This window comes from Chrysemys picta, chromosome 6, assembly GCF_011386835.1.
Source record: "Chrysemys picta bellii isolate R12L10 chromosome 6, ASM1138683v2, whole genome shotgun sequence".
Classification (NCBI taxonomy): domain Eukaryota; kingdom Metazoa; phylum Chordata; order Testudines; family Emydidae; genus Chrysemys; species Chrysemys picta.
The window spans coordinates 76,754,237-76,775,452 of NC_088796.1; the positions used below are offsets into that span (position 1 = coordinate 76,754,237).

General features: G+C 42.6%; 1 protein-coding gene across 5 annotated transcripts in view; it reads left to right on the plus strand.

Annotated features, from left to right (window-relative positions):
- Positions 1-6,736: 6,736 nt before the first annotated feature.
- PRDM6 (PR/SET domain 6) overlaps positions 6,737-21,216 on the plus strand; it is an 89,654-nt gene continuing 75,174 nt past the window's right edge. For 4 of the 5 annotated variants that reach the window (XM_008172420.4, XM_042854625.2, XM_042854626.2 and 1 more), the window contains exons 1-3: positions 6,737-6,952; positions 7,744-8,260; positions 19,301-19,608. In XM_008172420.4, the coding sequence (XP_008170642.1) occupies positions 7,753-8,260; positions 19,301-19,608 (816 nt within the window). In that variant the 5' untranslated portion in view covers positions 6,737-6,952; positions 7,744-7,752. Of the gene's footprint in view, positions 6,953-7,564; positions 8,261-19,300; positions 19,609-21,216 lie in introns of all 5 variants that reach the window. The other variant, XM_008172419.4, reaches the window with a different exon arrangement.

Genomic DNA, 21,216 nt, shown 5'->3' on the forward strand with positions numbered 1-21,216 from the left:
TTTATTACTGTCTCCATTACTGTTGGTCCTGTACAGAAACCATGGTATTCTCCTGACAGCATCAAACATTGACCTTATCATTTTAATATCACATACAAACAATCATTTTCATAGATGCCTCACTTATGAAAACATTTTTTAGCTAAAATATAGGGAAAACCTTCTCATCTGTTTCTATTGCTATTTGAAGTACCCTCACACAGTGGATTAAATTTTCAGAAGTGACTAGCAATTTTGGGAACCTCTGTTTCTGGAAATTGAGTCACTTTAAAAGGACCTTTTTTACAAGGACAGTGTTGGTGCTCAGCACTTTCTGAAAATCAAGTGCCTTAAAGGAATTTAAAATGGCACACCCAAAAATCTAGGTGCCCCAAATCTGTAATCACTCTTGAAAATTTGGGTCAGTAAATAAACTAATTTTATTAAGTGTTTCATATGAATATAGTGTGAAATATGGAACACACTTTGTGTGAATAATACCTATAACTTTTTCATTGGTTTTCTTGTTTCTTAAGTTTCCAGTGTGTTTATGGAACAATATTAGAACCTGCCTTTGGCAAAAAAATAAATAAAAAAACCCTCTATCTGTAAATTCCCAAGGTTCTTTCTTTCCCAAGTGTCTTTCTTATATTTCAAAGGATAATTTGTTCTGTCTTCCCAGTTCAGAGCTCATATGAGGATTATGAACTGAAAGAGGGGTCAAATTAGCCTTAATTTGGATTGGTTAACTGCTAACTCTTCTGGTCTGATGTTTTTGTCTTTTTACAGCTGAACACTTTGCTTTCTAGTTTGACTATTGGTACTCATGATAGGCATTTACTAAGAGTAGATTTTGTTTTGGTGATGGATGCAAATATTTTAATCTTTGTCTTATGAGGACTGGTTGTCTCAGGGAATTGGTAATAGGCTACAGAACCTTTCACCTTTAAGGTCATTGGTTCACATCAGTATCAGGTCAATAGTGGTGAAAAGTCATTACTTGTCTGGCATCTGTTTGGTGGCTGTTGTCAAATTATTTCATAGTCTCAGTCCAGTTCCAAGGACAGGTGCTGTCTAGGCCACCAAAAAGAAAGGCTCACAATTGACATGTTTTGACAGTCTCGGAAGAGACCTGAGTAACCTAATGGGTGTGTGAATACAGAACTAAACTACCCTCCCATCCCTAGAGGTGACCCTTCCAGTATGGGGTTGACCAGAATGTCATTGTCTACCTGGAGTTGCTGTGGTGCTGGACAAGGATGGAGAGAATCTGGGTCCGTTGTTGATTAACCTGCTGGAAAACCACTGTTTACTTAGGCTAGAATGAGCGGGAGAGAGGCAACTTCACCAGCTGCCCCGACACCACACTGCAATCCTTAGCGCTCTGACAGTGCCTTGTCTTGCAGTCTGGGCCCTTGTCCCCTCCTGATCTCCTGGAGGCAGCTTGTGGCTTCTTCTGTTCTGCGGTGCCCACCTTGCCGGGGCTGAAGGGGAGAGAGAAAGGTCAAAGCTGGCAATGGTATGAAATTCGAAGTGATTGGATGTGAGGGAGGAGACAGCTTAGGCTGGTGATATGTGCTTGGAAACAAAAGCAAAGGGGACCCTAGGATCAGTGTTTCAATCTAGACCATCTGTTGGCTTTCACGAGAGCCTTGCTGCAAAGCATCCCAAAGCCTGAGGTGCGTGGGTCAGACAAACCCTTCCCTAGATCTGCCTTTCTTCTGTAGCTCCGAGGAGCTGGGGCTGGGAGCTGCCGGGCTGGTAGGTTTCATGGTCCGTGTTAGTCAGTGGGAAGTCTGGCCCGGCAGCGCACGGATCGGACAGAACCCCAGGGCCGCCTAGCCCCAGTGCTGCCCAGGGCGGGAAGGACGGGCGCCCTCTTGGGTTTCTGTCCCCCAGCAGCAGCTACATCTCACCAAAGCACACACCACACCGCGGGCAGACTTATGAGCTCCCCACGGCTCGTACAGCCCCCAGCTTCCCTCTGCCTTGAGCAGAGCATTAGTTCGGATCTCGCTTGATTCAGAGAGCAGCAGGGACGAAGGGCTATTTTATTATTATTATCTGGAATTGTTGCCGCCTCCTAGCTGCCTTTCTTTCCCCTGGACTTGTAACTTGCACCCTGCCTTGATTTTCTTCGTCCTTACTTCCCTGTTTTCTCTGCAGTATCCCTTGGGTCTGTAGGGTGCTGTACTGTATTGTAAAGAAATGACTACTCTGTTTGCTGCCAGGCACGGAAGGCAGCTGCGCCAAACCAAGTCTGTGTTTCAGGAGTGTTCAGCGCGAGGAGCCTCTGGGGCAAGCTATTGGCAGACACAGACAGGGCTGAATATGCCGCGCAGAGTTTGGGATTTAACAAGTGGGATTTCCTCCCCGTGCCCAGCACCAGGATCTCCTTTGCCAGGAGCCACCCCTTGTCGTGTGCCACGAGCATTAGTGGTTGTAATATAGCCCTTGGTATTTATGTTTTGCCATGTATGGTTTTTTTGTATTACAGCCAGTAACAATGGTGAGCCCTGGTTGGTCCCCGGAGATGGGACGGCAGTGAGTTTGGCTGGTGCCTGGGGCCGTTCTTATTTGCTCCCTTTACCGCTGCTTTCTTTGTGGGTCGCCTCCCCCCATGTAATAGTTCGGGGGGGGGGGGTGGCGGAACGGTTGGCGAACAGCCCATCCCCAAAGGCAGAACCTTAATTCTTGGTTTTGAAAGAAACCTTCGGAAGGGGAGAGTGCAGACAGCACAGCCCTTCCCCATCGCAGCACAGAGTGTGGCACGGAGCAGAAGGGTACTATCCAAAGCAAAGGTCCGAGGAGGCAAAGCGTAAGATCTGACCCTCCTAATGCTTGGGGTTTCGAGCCGGATGATTCAACTGATTCGCCTGCTCCGGGTCGGTTTGGGTTTGGATGCCCCATCTTTGGCTAGAATAGGCTGTAGGAACGGGTCCACTTATTGTTTAAAGTCTCTTTCCTCTAGCCCCTTCTCTTCTTCAAGGGAAACTAAATCTAAACGCTGCAATGCAAGGGGGAGTGTGAATGTCCGTGAATCCCATCTGAATAAATGTCTATATATTAATGAATTATTAACTCAGCCGCGAGTGACCTTAAAACTGGAATGAGGAGATGCCTAGGGCAAGAAGGAAAGCTGCTGAATCCTTTATCGGACTCCTGTCAGAGGCAACCGACCATTTGTCTTCCCCAGATCAGGAGAATTAATTAATATGAAAGGCAAACTTTTTTAATTGTGTTCCAAACAATATCAGATAGGGGCTCCCCCTATTCAATCCCTCCCTTTTAGGGGGTTTAGTTCCCCTCCCTCCGAAAACCCAGTCCCCAAAGAGAGAAAGAGGGGGAGAGAGAGAGACTGGCTAAGGATTTTTTTTTTAATTCCCAGGGAAAATGATGAATTTGGGTAGTTAATTTATCGATCCTGGTTCCTCTTCCTACTTGTTTTATTTTAGAGGTCATTAATCAATGAAGAAAAACACCACCGTGTTCCCCTTTGCATTTAATACACTTACCCTCATTTATTTCTTTTGAACAAATTCCTAGCAAATATTCACCAATCGATTCGTTAGCGATGGATTTTTATAAAGGTTTGATCGGTTTCTAAACGGTCAATGTGATTTGTTTCAGTGCTCGTCCTCTAAATAATGAAAAACCCAGCGAGAAGAGGAGGGGGCTAAAAACTCTTTTCTCCCACCGCCTCTATAAACACAGAAGTTACAGCAAGAAATAATAACAATAAACCTCTAGAGACAAGCGGCGGGGGAGGGGGCGATATAAAAACACACACACACGCGCACTCACAAACCTAGAAAGACAAACCAGAGGTTGGACTTGGCTAAGCAAAGCTGGTACTAAACTGTAAGACCAGGACTGACACTTAATTTCGTTTGTTTCTTCTCTTTCAGACCCCACATCTGTTATTTTAAATGCTCGGCTCGTGTCGCAGTGTTATCTGTTATGACTGAGAAACGCAAGAAGTGTGTGACCCTTCCAAAGCCAGCTCCTTTAACCCCATCCCTGGAGAGGCAGGGAGCAGCTATCACCCCGCTGTGACTTAGTACCACTGGGATCCCTCTGGTTATTTAGTTTAACAGCAATTGCCTGCCCAGTCTTCCAGAGTGAATCGAGTTAATTAGACCGACTGGATTATTTTCCATTTGGAAAAAAAAAATCCAATCGACAAGGCTCATTGGTCCCCTGGTCATTGCTGGACTCTGCATGAGTGACAGGGACAGCCGAGCAGTATTTCCCGGAGGAGCCCTTCCAATCCCAGACAGAGACAAGGAGCCCGATCCTGCCCCCTCCCCGCATTGATTTCAATGCAAGAAGGATTGGCCCCACAGTCTGGTATAGCTACAGCATCTGCCCTGCAATGCTGCCACTGAGCCCTGCTGCATTAGGCGTCCAACTTTCCAGGCTCTCCAGTCGGCCCTGAGGGGGTGGAGGGAAAGGACAACTTTTTTTAATCCTGTTTTATTTTGGATTTGATCTTTCTACCCTCATTTGTCAGAAATCTCGGGAGGAACCTGATACTCCTGTAGGAGATTCGAACACCTACTCGGTGCCCTTGCAAATCGCCTTCTGCCATCTTGATCACTCAAAGGGAGACTTTCCTCGTTACAAGTATGAGAGTGCCCTAGTTTTGCAATAGCAGATAAAAATCTACTAATATGAAACAACAGGCATCATTTCTGTAACAATCCAAGGCAAATGGAGATATTGACAATACACTTAAACCCATTAGCTGTGAGCATTTCCCTACTACTTCCTGTTTTTCGAGTGTGAAACGAATGTTTAAAGATTGCTGCCATTAAAACGCATTTAATATTTGTAAAGACATTTCGTAATAAAAACAATCATCATTCAAAGATGTGAATTTATAAAATACATGTAAAAAACAAATAAGAGGAAATAAAAAGTTTACCGGAAAAGAACTGATGAAGCATAATATATAGTATTAAAATGAGAACAAAGAAAACCTGTAGCCCTATGCATTTCTGCATATCTATCAACATTTTATACACACAATAATAAGAAAGTGATAAAAAAAGGTTCTCTCCCTCTCCACACTTTTCTCCTGTGAACTAAATACCAACATTTCAGAACTTTTAAAAGTAGATTAATAGAGGAAAAGGACTGAGAATTCATTATAACTGGCACAATAGAATTGATCAAAAACAGTGCAGTTTTTTATGGCTAGCTTAATATCCCATAAAATCAGTTCTTTCCCCCTAGTTGTGTTTGCCTTAACTTAGGTGTTATCAATCTATACAGCACATGACGAATGACCTTGTCAAAATGACGCCAGTCAAAACATTTTTTGTCCCAGCTCTGTTCAAATTTGTGTTAAAATGTCCTGCCTTAGACACAGACAAAATCTAAACAGCAGCTTTCCCAGGCTCTGCAAGAATGAGCGGGTGGGAAAGAAATAAGTAGAAAGTTGAAGAGAAATGTCTTCAATTAATTGTTTAAATACTGAGACACACTACATAGAGAGAGAGAGAGAGAGAGAGAGAGAGAGAGAATATGGTGTGTGTATAACGTCAAAATGAAATAGAACAATATGAATTATATCGTTACATTTGATAGGTATTTTGATCTGATCATTTTATATTAAATGTATATATTTGGATAAGTATATATTATATAGGACAAATGATATCCCTTTTCTATCATTTCATGCGATGTGAAAAAGAGCCCGAAGAAACTTGATCTTAAGTACTAAGTGATACATGAAATTTCTCAGTAATTACACGGAAAATAGCCAACCTTGTGGTCCTGAATTTCGAGCAAGGAAAAAAATTGTAGTTAAAGCGCAGACGTTTAGCAAAGGAGGCTACGTCTTGACTACCTAAACTTTGGTTTGTGTGGTGCACTAGAGTATGTATAGATTTTCTGGAGTATGAACGGGCTAACTCTCGAGTCCAGAGAGAACTAAGGCAGAAGTAGAGCAGATTGAAAACAGCGGGTAATTCTCCACCTATCCTGGGAACTCTTGAAATGGATCTTATTAAAGTACCCATGGAGAACAGAAGGTAAATTATACCGAGAAATGTAAAAAAAGGAGTGTATGCGACCAGATGTGCACCAGGAAAGCAGAGAAAGGGGAACAATTAATAAGGAAACGAACAAGGAAGCGAATCAAAATACACCGTAGCATCTGCACGATAAAAGCAAAATGTAAATCAAAGGTCAAATACATGAAGGCGATCAAATGAAAGTGTCATAGGAAACTGATCTACAAAAGAGTCCAACCTGAGCACACCGAACTACAAGGAAGAGTTTAAAGCTGTCTGCACTGAAAGGAACACCGCCTACTATACAGGTCCCTTCGAGCAGTCCCGCTTTGTCGTTCAAGATGCTGTCGTTTGACAAACCCATAGCAAACAAGTAAAACTTTACACTTCGTAGTCCTGCCTTAGCGACTAAGCAGGAAAGTCTGAACATCTCAGAAGTCCCACTTAGCCACCGTTCCCTATCTGTGGGCTAATGGAAACAGACCTGTTTTAAGTACCCTAAGTCCCCCAGTTTAGGGAATGGGGACATCTTTAAGAATGAAACCAGGAACAAAGTGCGTGAGGCTGCCAAAAAGGGGGCTCTGTGTTTAGACCCACGGTTAACCTCCCGCTCCTTCCCCTCTGTCTGTCTGTCTGTCTGTCTCTCTCTCTCCCTCCCTCCCTCCCTCCCTCTCACACACACCACACACTGTATTTTGTGCTGTCGTAAAGCCCACGTGTCCAGCGCAGAGTCTGCCAGAGAGGAGCCCGGACGCGCCTGAAATACTCAGCCACAGCAGAGGGAGCCCGGCTGCTCGGCTCTCACCAGGTTTATCCCTTCCAGCCGCTACCTGGAAGCTGGTGTTGTCGAGGGATAACAAAAAAGTCCCCTTCTTAAACCTCGTACGGCTTGTGATCTCCCAGGGCTGTACACACAGCACAGACACACACGTAAAGCCAATAGAAATACTCAGGTAAGGGGGAGCCATGCCATGCCAGGCTCTGGGTCGCGTACACCAGGGGAGCTGCTGAAGGCTGTTTCGATGTTTGTTTGGGGTTTCTTCCTCCTCCGAGGCCGCTATCTGCAATTGTGTCTGACTGTGCCGAGTTCGCTCAGGGATGCCGCTGAGCGATTGTTTTTCTCATACATACAGACCTCGAAATACAGAATCGTTTTTCCTCCCAGCCTTTCTATAAAGTGAACTTTGGGGTTGTTTGTGGGTGGTAAAAATGCACCGGGGTGGGGGAGATGGAGAAAGGTCCTTGCAGCAGGCAGGGGGGCACAGTTAGTCACGGAGCTTTGTGGAGGCATGGCGAGCTGGCTGGCTTGTCTTTCTGATTTTGGGGTGGCTCCCAGTGGCACCCCCTCTCTTTGCAGACACTTGGCGTGAGGGGCTGTACATGCCAGACCCCCACCCCACCCCCGGCCCAGTAGCTCTGAACTGTGGTTTATTGACAGAGAAGCACTTAGTGCACGGTGTAGTCGTTGAAAAGTTCCCTTCTCTGCCTGTTTCGGAAGGAGCCGGTTATGTATGTCAGGCGGGGACTTCTCTGACCCTAGGCTGTTTTTTTTTTTTCTCGCTAAGGCTGGGACACGGCAGAAATCAAAGCAGGGCACTTCGTTCCTCCTGCTCTTTCAGACAGCCCCCGCACCTCGGCCGCGCGAGGCGGTGTCTCTGAACGCTGGCTCGGCTTGGGGTAGGCAGGAGGCACCGCGCGGAGGTAGGAGCTCACGCCTGTCTCTCCCGTTTCCCCTGCTCTCTAGGCTGCAGAGATGTTGAAGCCCGGCGACCCAGGCGGATCTGCTTTTCTGAAGGTGGATCCAGCTTATCTCCAGCACTGGCAGCAGCTGTTCCCGCAGAGCAGCCAGCTCAAGAGCAGCGGGGCCCTCACCCAGCTCCCGCCGCCCGAGAGAGCGGATCCCTCGGCTGACAGCCTCCGCCAGCGCCCAGCCTCTCTCTCCTCCGCTTCCTCTTCCTCCTCTTCGTCCACCCCATCTTCTTCCACCTCCTCTTGCGCCGCCGCCGCCGCTTCCCTGGCCGGGCTGACCTCGATCTCTGTGGCCCAGATTCCTGTCTTTGGGCCGCTACCGAGCTCCGAGTCCCCCTCCGGAGCCCCGGCCTCCCTGCAGAGCAAAGACTTGTGCGGCGGGGGCGCCAAGTGCAGCGAGCGGGCTGCGCCCAGGTTTCGATGTACAGCAGAGGAGCTGGACTATTACCTGTATGGACAGCAACGCATGGAGATCATCCCCCTGAACCAGCACACCGGTGACCCCAACAACCGTATGTACCCCTTCATAAAGCTACCCTCCCTGCCCAGGGCAAGCCTGACACCTAAAGAGTCCGAAATCAGTCCGCTCACGCCCAAGATTGGGTAACAACGACCTTGAACCTGCACCCTATCGCTCTGCACCCTGCTCTCTCCTACTGACAAGCGACAAATGTCCTGCTCTTCCCCGCCAATTACAATTAGTCGCATTGCTTGGTAGAGCCAGGTTTAAGTGCATTGCTTGGTAGAGCCAGGTTTAAGTGCATTGCTTGATAGAACCAAGTTCCATTTCTGTCGAAGACCCTTCTCTGGGAGGTGCCCTTTACAAAACAAGGTTTTCTGGGAGCAAGTTTTTGAGAGAGTGCTTAGGGAAATGAATTCAGAATGCAGATAAGCAACACAGCAATTCACTGTGAAGTGGTTCCTTTTGTTTCTCTTACTTGGTTCCTATATGGAAAGCCAAAGTTTGCAGGACATTATTCTTAGCTCTTTTACAATAAATCAATTACTCAGCTGCGCTTGGCAGGCGAAAAGTTTTCATTTGAAGGGCTGTGGAGAACTTCCTCCCCCCCCCCCCCATCTCACCTTGGAATATCATTTACCTTTCAGAGCTTGTTAACATCAATCACACCTTGCTAGTTTATTTTTATTTCTATTGAAAAGTGTGACATAGTAATCTAATATGACACGTTTGCTTTCAAAAGTATAAATGTCCTATACCGGATTGGATGTCAAACCCAATTTTGTACATGGGATTTGATAGGCACTTAATCCTGTTATCACCGCAATAGTTTTTTTATTTTTTGGAGGTAGACCCAAATTATTAAACAGTCTTTGTTAATTTCTAGAAGTTGTTTACACCAACTGTTTATAGCATTCATAAATATTAAATATACCTTCAATAGCCTCAATAGATAATATTAATTAAAACATGTTAATACTTTCTCAAAGTATTGACTGGATCGACCCATCACATTTATTAACAATAACATACATTTCGTCTCTATGTAAGTAGAACGCTCTAAAATATCTTTATCTCGTATGTTTTCTGCATTGTTCCCAAAAGACTGCTTCTTAAAATACTTTGAACTTTTGTTTTAGATATTAAAAATAGTCCAAAACTCAACAACAAGCCATAAACACATACAAAAGTAAAATGTGGGTTTGTTTAATTTCATTTCAAAGACTGACTTGTTTCGAAAGTTGCCATTAAATGGCACTCTGTTGTGAATTAATTAAATTACATTGATATTACTACTCTTAAAGAGTATGAGGGAAGTTGGTACAAGTTTAGTTCCTTCTTTGCCTTGCAAATGTTTCTGTTTTGGATAGCGGTTTAGTTTTCAATGACTTTTGTGCTTCAGTTTTACTCTGTAGCCAAAAGACATAGCGTATTTTCTACTCTCCAGTGCAGAAAACCTGATCTCATAAATTACATGCACTTAATGGAATTTGAAATGCACTTTTAATCGCCAACCAAACTACTCAGACAATACATGTTTAACTTCTCAGAGCAGCTCTGTAAATCTACAAGATAAAGGTTTTAAAAAGAGAAAGAAAGATAAAGTGATTTGGAAGGAACATTTTTAAGGAGTGAGTGGAATAAATAGCACGCTGGTGAAGTCTGCAGAGTTTCTTTCCAATCACAGCATTAAAGGTGGATTTGATAAAGAATACATCGATCACAAAGGACGTTTGTAAAATGTTCATCTTGTTGTGCCTGAATAGTTTTCACCGTGTGAAAGCAAGGGAGAAATGGTGCAAGAATTATTACATTTTGCTGGTCTTCAGTAAATGCATTGTCATTTAACTTGTTTGGTAGGCAACTTTTCCTTGCAATTATATTAGATTTATTATTATTGTTATGTATTTATTATTTAATAAGAAATGTTAACAGGTAGATATGTTTGCTCTGTGATTTTGGGCAATATGTTAACAAAAGGGAGATAATACATATTTTATATGGAAATTACAATAATATGCTCTTCACTTATTAAGGCACAATTCAAAAAGAAAACTGATCAGCACTGGGATAGCTGGTACATACATCATAAAACGTGAAAGAAAATGTATAGAAATCACAGTACTGTGATCTTTGGTAGAACTGATTTTCAACTAGCTTCACTACTTCCTTAATTCAGTGTACTGTAGGTGGCTCTCTGAGGGGAAGGAGAGTGGTTTGTGGATGAGGTGAGAGGTGATTGATTTTAATTTGAGTTCTAGCTCCAAATAAATCTACCGAAGTTCCAAGATTGGCAAAGAGTCACTTAAAAAGCACAGAAGTTGCAATGGTGCTTTTTTTTTTTTAAAGAGTTCGGTGCCCGAAAGATAGCAACAGATTGAGGGCCCGATCTGTTGAAGTAAGTGGATAGTATAACAGAATAGGGACTGCGGGATCGGGCCTTGATATATGCAGAAGTTTCGAAGTACACATTTTCGGGGTTAGGCGTAGGAACCTTACTAACAGATATTTCTGGATTTAGTTTTGTTTGCGCTTCTTCTTAAAAATACTGTGAAATTATAAGTCACTGTAGTCATTATTTCTTCTCTAAATGATACTTTTAACATCCTTTCCCCCAACAAGGAAGAATAAACTCCTTCTCTGCCTTACAGGAATTATTATACAGTTATGATTATACAGTTTGGATTAACATCTTTAGGGAAACAGTCTCTTTTATCAGAGGGTAGCCGTGTTAGTCTGTATCCACAAGACTATTATTATTGCGCTGCAGAAAAGAGACTGGTTCAAACTTTTTCCTTGACCTAGATGCTTTGCAAATAAAACCTCCCCCACACGTTTAATATTAATATTGTGGCACAAATCTACCAAAGACCTATAGTGATGATGAATTCCAAATTCACATGCACCACTAGCTCAATAGCTTGCATATTGTGCCTAATAAATACATCACTTAAATTAAATAAACAATACAAAGTTGCAAAGTGCGTTTTGGGCTTTGACACCATTTAAACGCTATTATAATGTAAGGTTCACATTTAATTTATTTGATTTAAAATATTTTACGGAGAATTATACAATATGGACGATCACAAAGGTGATTGTAGTTTTGACGATGTTGGTTAGTAAAGTTAATACGTCTTTTCAAAATGCATATTATTTACCCTATAATAGTAAAAAAAATTACTCTAACAAATACTAAAACCCTACCTTATCCTACATATTATCCTGTTCAATTATGCTAGTCAATTAATATCCTATCATCACTCATTTATATGGACTGTTATGACGTTAAAGATAGATGCGAAAAAGTTACTCCCAAACACATGCGTCGATTTTAAAAGATCAGTTGAAAATTGTTGCATTTTTTAAACGAATCCACAAGGATTGTGGGCTAAATGTCTGTTGTTGTTTTTTCTCAAATTGAGTTATTTTGAGTTAGAAAATCACAATAATCAAATTAATTAGGGCCCAAACCTACAGTCTTTACTCCCATTGAAGGAAATGGGATTCTATTAAAATCAATGGTAATGTTGCCTGAGTAAGAGATACGCGATTGCGGACAATTTTCTGAGTAGCTCTTTATCTAAAAGGAGCAGAATTATTAGGGTGGGGGGTTATGAAGGAGGGTATATATATAGGAGGGGATGAGGTCCTGGGTTGGGTATTTGAATACCAAATTTCAGTGTGGGGAAAAGTTGAACTGCCCCAAGGACAGCCGTCCCTTGCTCCTGGGAAGAGGCTTTCAGACTGGAAAGGCTGAGTCCTCTATCTTAATTGTAAAGCACCAACCTGTCGCTGTAATAAATAAGCTGTGTAAAACGAATGGGTCACATAAACCAGCAGTCTGCACGCCTCGTACTATTCGATTTCCAGGGAGCTGCGAGTGTATATATAGCATTATAGGGAAGTGGATCAGCGTGGGGAATATTTGCATTTTTGCAGATTGCTGGTAACATGTATGATTTAGCTATTTTACATCATTGGTTACCCAGCACCCTTAAACATAGCAGATAGCCATATATTAGATTGAGGTTAGAGAAGGTGGTGACTGTTTATTTAAGGTGATAAAATGGTCCATCAGCAGTAATCTCCATCGATATGTGCCACAAGGAGATGAAGGATGAGGGGACAAGCCACAATTAATTGCCCTATAGTTTTGTTGAAGAGAGTAGAGCCAGTGCAGACCGAGCTTCGATCTCCTCTCCTAGAACCCATTCATCATCTCTACATTGTATATGGGGGTCTCTGAGGGGCAGGGGGTGGCAAGGTTTATCTACACACAATATTCTCCTAACCTTCTGATACCTGACACTGAAATTTAATTCCTTCATACACTCGGTCGAAGACAGAGAACATCAAAATCCTTCTCCCCGCCCCCGCCCATCGCCCCGAACACCCTGTTTCATTTTCGGCGGTGAGGGTTTTCCAGCAAAAACTGAGAAAACCCTACCTCATCCCGCGCTGTTCTGCATACAGGAGTCATCTGTCCCCCCACCCCCCGGCTCCATAAAGAATCAGTGAGGCGGAGTGTGACTTTCTGATCTCTCTCTGGTCATACAGCGAAGCGATTCACCCCCCAGTGGAAACTACCCCTTCCGCTTTGGTCTGTGCCTGATGTTATATAGGGGCAAAGCTCTTCCCTCTGGGTGAGATGGGGAGGGAGTGATTGAGGGTCTTGCTCTTGCAGGTTTGAGAAAAGGGGCTTGGGGATTGTGCAAAGAAAAAAACAACGCACATACTTTTAACGATCTATCTATATCACCTAGCCACGCAGCTGTAAGTGTGCCCCAATGCAGGATACCTCCCCCTAGTGCATTGCGCTAGCTTTATGGATCCCTGGGGGCACGTTTATTCCATAATCCGGTTGGAAAGGGGGGCAGCTAAGCAGCCATGCCTTCGCCTTGTTCCCGTCCCCGGAGGACGGATGGAGCCGCACGCAGCCCGGGGAAGCCCAGGAGGGTGGGAGTGGGCGAGATGGCGCTGTCCGCAAAGTGCCTCCGCAGCAGCGGCGCGTGCCCTGCCTGGTGGCACCTGCTGCCGAGCCCGAGTGCCTGGGCGGCGCCGCGCGCTGAGGCGACAGGCTGCACAGAACGGCCCCCGCCCCGGGCGGCAGGCAGGAGGGCTGAGCTGGCTGCCAAACCGCCAAGCGAGGGCAATGGAGTTATACGTAGCTGGAGCCATGCGGAGGAGACAACACCAGGGCGACGGAGGAGCCCTGGGAAGGAGTGGGAGTGAAAAAGCAGAACCCCTCCTCCTTGCGGAGCGCACTGGCCTGCATTAAACTTAGCCTGAGTGTAGAGACTTCTGCTGAGGCCAAGGCTGGTTTCAGGTGCAGAGAAAGAGCGAGAGGAGGGCAGCAAGAAACTCCTCTGCTTTACTGCTGCTGCCACTGTTACCTGTGTGGTCTCTCTGGGACACCACGGAGGGGACTTTAAAGTCAGGTAGATTTTTATTCCAGAGAGAACAATGGTGTGAATCCAAGTTGAACAGGCTTGAAAAAATCCCCCCCCCCTCAAAGGGGAGAATTTCCATCTGGTCAAAATCAGACCTCTTAGAAGATTCTAGAAGGTAAAAAAAAAAGGTCCAATTTTCCAGCCAGTGACCAATCAGCCCCTTTCCCCCTACTAATGGTTGAGCTATGGTGGTAACCTCTAACGAAGCAGGAAAGCCAATCTAAAAAATTCTAGCTTGTAAATGATTGTGAAATATGCTTTACCTGTCTTGGTGCTGTCTTCTTTGTTGTTGCATATAGTTCTAGTCATGGGCATATATAAATATTGATAGGAGACTTAGTTTAATACAAATACTATGACTAATAATAATTAATAATGAATACAATAATTTGGCACATAATCCCATGGAAAATTAGCCAATCTGGTGACAAGAAAAAATGAGCAAAAGAGAAGGAAAAGAGATCATCCCCTATCAATGAGGAGGGCAAAATGCTTTTTGGGATGGGTTTGGTTTTGGGTTTTTTGCACAAGAGGATCTCCAAGTAATTTACACATTGTGATGAATTTGTCTTGATAACACCCCTATGAAGTAGGGACATATTAGTTCCAGTTTACCAATGAGGAAACTGAGACACATGGAGATTAAGTGGTTTACCTAAGGTCGCATAAAAGGTCTTTAGCAGTCAGGAAACCAAAGTGCAGGTCTCCTGACTCCCAGTTTAGGCCCTTAACCACTAAGAACAACCTTCCTCTCAGATGTGTATATTATCTGTGTACACAGAGAGATAGGGTTAGTATATGATTTATATTTATACGTTGGCAATAACATTTGAAATGATGGGCAATTATACTGGATACCAGCAGACTCCTAGTGAATCATGAAGCACAAGGTCAAAGGCCAAACTTCTTCAATACAAGCAAACTGCAGGTATCCGGCATAACTGCACCTTTGAAACACATTATTGCTGAGATGAAATGTATTTTCATTCATTTATTGTTACAGCTGGTTATTTGGTTTATACCATTATGTTGGTTTCTACATGCACCGTCAAGAACTTTCTTCATCCATTCGGCTTTCATTTTAAATATACAGTGCTGCTGTTATTCAAATTAGTGTGCTTTGAGGTTGTGCTTGTGTCTTTTGGGGGAAATGGTGTGTTCTTTCATTTTGCTTGAGTCTGAGATTTGTATATGTATGTGTGTGGAGTTATATTGCAGACTTTATGGTGTATTCATTTAATGGCAGTTTTTGTATGGGGCAGAATAAATGATAAAAATATTGCACTCCTTCCCAAAGAGCCATAGCAAGAAATTCTACAAATAGATCATTTAAGTTTTTTCCCTTGCTCCTTCCTTCCCCTTATTCCTCCCATCAACAGAGTGTGGGGATATAGAGTGAGAAACTGTGAGCTATCTCCAGAGAGTCTGGCTGCATTTTCATTTGTTAACTCCAGCATTCTCAGGGAGGTAGCACAGAATTTTACCAGGAGATACCCAGTTTTGGCTGAAGTCTCCCATGCTTCATCCATTTCCATCAAATCTCTGTTTTCTACTGCCATCTCCTTCAGGCTTTCTTCCTGAATTAGGGCCTGATCGGTAGTCAGTTGATGTAAATGGAAATATTTCCATTCACTTTAATGAGCTTTAGATGAGGCCAGTAGTGTTCATTACCATTTGGATCCATTAGGGTCAAAAAGTAGAGCTTGCGCAGTGGTATGCTACTTACTGTGCTGGGTGGCAACCCTTCTGAAAACCTCAGGACTGCTGTACCATTTACAGAAAGACCAGCAAATCCCTTCTGCATTCACTTTGCACATAGTTTTTTTGGGGGGGAACTACAGTAGTGCAGTAGAATCCTCATACTTCGGCGTGTAAGTTGATCAGAAGTGGGGGATAGAAGTACAATAGTGACTAAAAGCATGAATGTTTCCGATCTTGCTTAGCATTAATGACAGACTTATGTTGCACTGCCAACACTCCTCCCTTTTACACCAGACTCTCTAGCCAGCCCAGTTTCAGAAAATATCCAGCTTTTCAGTCTTTCAGCCTTAACAGTAATGAAAGGGAAGAAGTACATCAGGAAGAGAAGATTCTGCAGATGCCAAACATCACCTATTACTGTTCCCAGGGGGTAGTTGGTGGACAGGGAACAGCAGTACCCTTTGCTAGCTGGTGAAAGAGAATCTTCTCCTGGGGCCAAGTGACAGTGACATGGCATCCATTTATATTTTTCTTCAAATTCCCAATCTCTATTTCTTGGAGATAGAGAGTGCTAAAAGGTTGTTTTCATGCTACTAATCCACATCTATAGTCAAACACACAATATGATGCATAAAAGTGTTTGTGTGTGTGTGTGTGTGTAAAAGATTTTCGTGCTACTAATCCACATATATAGTCAAATACAAAATACAATGCATAAATCAGGGGAGGTTCTAAAAGGTGTGTGTGTGCACACACGCGTGTGAAAAATGATATGTACCTGGTGGCAGGGTACAGGGGGCTGATACTGGAGTTACCTGGACAGAGTCAAGAAGATGCCTTGGCTTCATTTATTCAAGTTGTTTTGCAGACATTGTGTCTCCAAGAGGACCATTAATAACCAGGATGCTGGGAGAAGGTTACACATCTAAAAGATCATCAAGCAGGGTACAAATTATTCATAGTTCAAGGGTCTGCTCTGGGTGCTAACTGAGATTTTGGTTAGCCATCTTTTCCTTAAATCCTGAGACTTTCTTATAGAATGTTTTTTTGTAGGTTACATAATGAGAAATCAGATTTTTTTTAAAAGAGTACTTAATTCACAGTTGTGTCTTTTTTGCCATTTGGGGGCCTGGTCCAGTATACTTACACATATCAAACTCCAGTTGCAATGTAAATTTTGGTATGCAAGAAATGCAGGATTGGGGTCGTCATAATCATTCCTTGACCCTTAGGTTTCTGGGGGAAGCGGGAGATAGGATGTTGTGATATTTTTCTCTACTTTCCAAATAAGCTTTGAAAATACAAACATGGATTTACTAAGCTTTATTATCTAGATGTGTGTTTGCTTTTGGGAATTGGTATGGAGAGTGTTTGCTACATAATATCCTCTCTCAAGACTAGTGAGTAACAAAATTCTAAATTTTCAGTGAGAAAGAGAGAGAACGAATTTATCTGATATGATGAGACATTTTCTTGTATATTATATATTTTGCTGTATATTTTTACCTTTTTATTAAAATAAAAAGGTAATTGACAAAAATCAGGTACAAATATTTTAGCTTACACACAGTTTTGGTATGGGTTTTAAATGAGGTTTTACAAACAAATAAGTTATAATGATATATTGAAGTAAAACACGTTCTAATAAAAGAAACCCTGCATAATAACATTTTTATATTTATAAAGCATATTTCACATCAGAGGATCTCAAAGTTCTTTAAAAATTCTGGGCCATATTTTGGCTGGGAGGAAATGAAAGGTGTGCAAATAGGCCCATAGGAGAAGTCAACATAAAAGGGGGAAATGAGCATCAGTAGCACAAACCACATAGTTTGAAAAAGGTGCTGTGTAGGAAAGGGAGTGGTTGAGGGACAGATGTCTATGTGGCATCATCTCCTGGCATATCTGTGGGAAACTATTTGCCACTTTAATGCTGACTCTGTCAGAACTAACTCCTGTGGGTTCCTGGTTCATGCTGTCAAACCCTCTTGGGTGAGGGAGTGGCCTTTACATGGGTGAGAAAGACATAGCAGCATACATCAAGATTTCCACATGGATTTTGGGATATCTACACATATTGAAAACCATTCTCTTTGCTCCCATTTATGGTCCTGCAAACCTCTCTTTCAGATTGCATGACGAATTAGGAATTTCATGAGATGAAACAAAGAGTTTCCTGTGCAATCCCACCTCCTCCCTGGGTTTCTTCCACAAGAGTTATGTGATACAGTCTTCTCTCTCTATAGAATCACTTAACTGAAGCCACTTCTCTGGTGGAGGACAGCAGTGAACTGGCACTGGCATACTTGTAGGAGATATGGAAATTTGCTTAAGGACACATAGAAGCCCTCCAGGATTTTTTAGGGACAAATGTTCAAGGGTGTTTCATACTAGCCTCCTTTGTCATTCACTAACTCTTGCAAATTTCTCAACTTATCATTTGCATGTGTTAGGACTTACATGTGGACAGTAGATGATAATGCTTAGAAATATGGGCAATTAGAAGTATGTGCAAGAATTTGTGACTCCACAAATAGAGACTGTATTTTGAAAATGTAGCCCTTAATGTCCATGCAGAGTAGAAAGAAGGGTTTTTTTAAGGTCTCATCTGAAAGACTCCAACATAATAAATGGCATGGAACTACTCAATTCATCTACCTTGGAAGGAAGAAGGATTGAGTCAGTCCTGCTGGGATTTGAACCTGTGGTTCCAGGGAGTCTAGTTATTCCAAATCTGTGGGTTAGACCACTAAACCTCAGGCCCTCTGGTGAATAGTTTGTGTTATTTTTATAAGAATGCATGTGGCTAATGTAAAATTATTAGGGGAAGAGCCATGAATTGCTATGTGAATACTGTAGTATAATTATTGCTTTTTGTTTGTATTTCTGGAATAGATTCATATAAAAACTTTAATTGTGCTACAAGATATAAAATGTTCTGAGGACAGTAACATAGTTGAATAGATTTATTATTACATTAACTCAATATATCTCCAGAGAAATGGATATTCTGAGCATGAAACATTTTCCTGGAAGTCGAGCATTCGTGGCATATGTAGAAATGTGTAATGGAAACACTTTTCCAAAATTTTCTTTGCTTATAAAAGAAAATCCCAGACAGATCTTCCCAAAATATAGAGCCATCATTAATAGGGGTAGTTAGTGTAATCAGTATTTTAACACAGTGGTCTTTTTATTAGGAACTGGTTGCATCACCAAACATGGTCTTATTATCCTCATCCTCATCTGCTATAGTAGACATTAAACATGTATTATTGTACAATAAAACAATGTTCTTAAAGTTGTTTTGTGGTATCCAGGAAAGGTCAGATTGAACTGTAAGAAAGCAAATGAATAAGATTTCATTAATATAATTTACCATTGAGAGTTTTCCTTTATTTCTTTGTATTAAATAAGCATACATGCATACACATGGTAATGTGGAACTAGAGCTAATATTTTATAAGAAATAAGGATCAAATTAAATTCCATTCCAATAACACCCCTGAACTGAGCTGTGGCAAGATGAATGGGGGGAGGGGGGCTTCAAAAATCATCAATGAGATATAAAATGTCTCATTGAAGCATATTACTAAATCCTTCATCACAAGAGGCAGATGTTTAAAACAGCCTTTGTATTAATCAAAAAAGCTAATCTTAGAAACTTTGTCCCAGTGAGTGAGGCTTGGCAGGTCAATGAACACATTGTGCTTGCAGAATGTCTGCAGAGCTTCTGCTGAGGCTCTCGCATTTCTCTTTTAAGGGCTTTGGTGAGGTTAGGAGAAGGGAGTAAGCAACATGTAAAAGTGTGTGTGTGTTTAGATGTCTTTAAATGGATAAAAAGGTGGAGGAATGTATGGGTCCTTGTCTGTGGTGGAGATGATGATAGTAACCTGATAACACCAAGTTAATTACTCTTTTTCCTGTTTGCCTCACAGGATGTGACATGTGTGCTGATAATCGCAACGGTGAGTGCCCCATGCATGGGCCACTTCACTCTCTGCGCCGCCTAGTGGGCACTAGTAGTGCTGCAGCCGCAGCACCTCCACCTGAGATCCCTGAATGGCTCAGGGATCTTCCCCGGGAAGTGTGTCTGTGTACCAGCACTGTGCCTGGTCTGGCCTATGGCATCTGCGCTGCTCAGAGGATCCAGCAGGGCACATGGATTGGGCCTTTCCAGGGAGTTGTCCTTCTGCCGGAGAAGGTTCAAACGGGAGCCATCAGGAACACTCAGCACCTCTGGGAAGTAAGTCATCTTTCTGTTCCTTATAGAAGTTTGATTTTCTCAGAGTGTCATTGTATGTAGGACATACAGTTTAGTTCCTATGTACATAATGGCTAGATTGATCTGACCCCAAAGCCTCCACAATGGATTTAAATGTGTAATCAGTAATATATACCTGAAGGACTTGCCCACACTTTCTCCAATTGAAGGTACCATTGGCAAACTAATGGGAACCTTAGAACTACACCTAGTTTGCATAAAAAAGAGGCAGATTGCTGCACATTCTCTTATCTTTAATATGGAGATATGGCCTGAGGCGGCCATAGTCCCAACATACAGTACTTCTTTCATCTTTATCCAAGTGGCTGCAGCCCAGGGAGATGATTGGTGCCAATATGTGTTGCTCCATCTTGATTTGAGTGGAGGGCACTTAGTTTGAGATGGCACATTGCATGCTCAGACCAGTCATCTTTGTGGCCTGGAAATTTGATGGGACTCAGTTCCTGTTTTTTACACTCCCATGTTAAAGATGAGGGTAATCACCAACACTTAGAACTCTGGGCCACATTTGCACTAGTGTGCTTAGTTCTGACCATCTTTCCTGTGGTCCTGTAGGCAGCATCCTTGCTCAGAATCCAGGTTTAGTTTTTTGTTTGGCAATTCCTTCTTAGTAGCTATCCTCTTGAAAGGAGGAATGCAATGCTATTTGGCAGTAGACACTGACGATCCGTGTAAAGGCATTTTAGGATTTGGAAGCTTGGTGTAGTTTGGATGAACGTTGGCTGTAGATTCCAGGTTGGTTTAAGAAATCATAAAATCTATATTGCACTTGGTCTTACAGGCGCTTCCCCAGTCACTATTCTGCTATAACTCAGGGTTTGCGGGTGCAGCACCATTTGAGGAAAGCCTATTTTCAGAAGTTTAATATTCAGCTGTACAAATGATCTTCAAGTTGAAAGTTAGCATCTGTATTATGCTGGCCAGGAAGCTATAATTTTTACACAGATGATAAATGATTGTGTCGAGCAGTTTTGCATTTTGGTAAGTTAGTTTAAAAAAAAAAGAAAACAAAGTGTGCTGATTTTAGACAGAGCTTTAACAATAAACAGCTAACAAAAGTATCCTCTTCCCTCCCTCATCATGTCCCAGTATTTATTGAATTAAGTGTTTATTATAAAAAGAGGAATGGCATTCTGACCTCCCTATCCTTTTGCCATTCATTTCTCCTTAATTCATAACATAATTTCTGGGGTATTTTTGTCCCTTGAATTTTAAAAACAGTTTTGTTTTGTGCTGGAAAATGTCAGGCCTGATTCTGTAAGTCCTCTGTGGAAAGAACTCCCACTGAAATCAAGGGGAGTGACATCTGAAGAGAGTTGGTACGACTGTGTCATTCGTCCAGAAGAGGAGGAAGTATTTGCGAAATCAGTGGCTCCAACCCTGCACCTAAACAAGCAAAATCATCATTGTTAACTTGCTGAGATAGTGAAGTTAGAGAAGTGTTTGCTAGTTAGGGACCTGATCTAAAGTCCACTGAAGAGAATGTGAATCTTTCCATTGACTTCAGTGAGCGCTGCATTAGTCTCCAAGTGTATTTTCAACTGTCATAGGATTTTTACTAGATGTTTG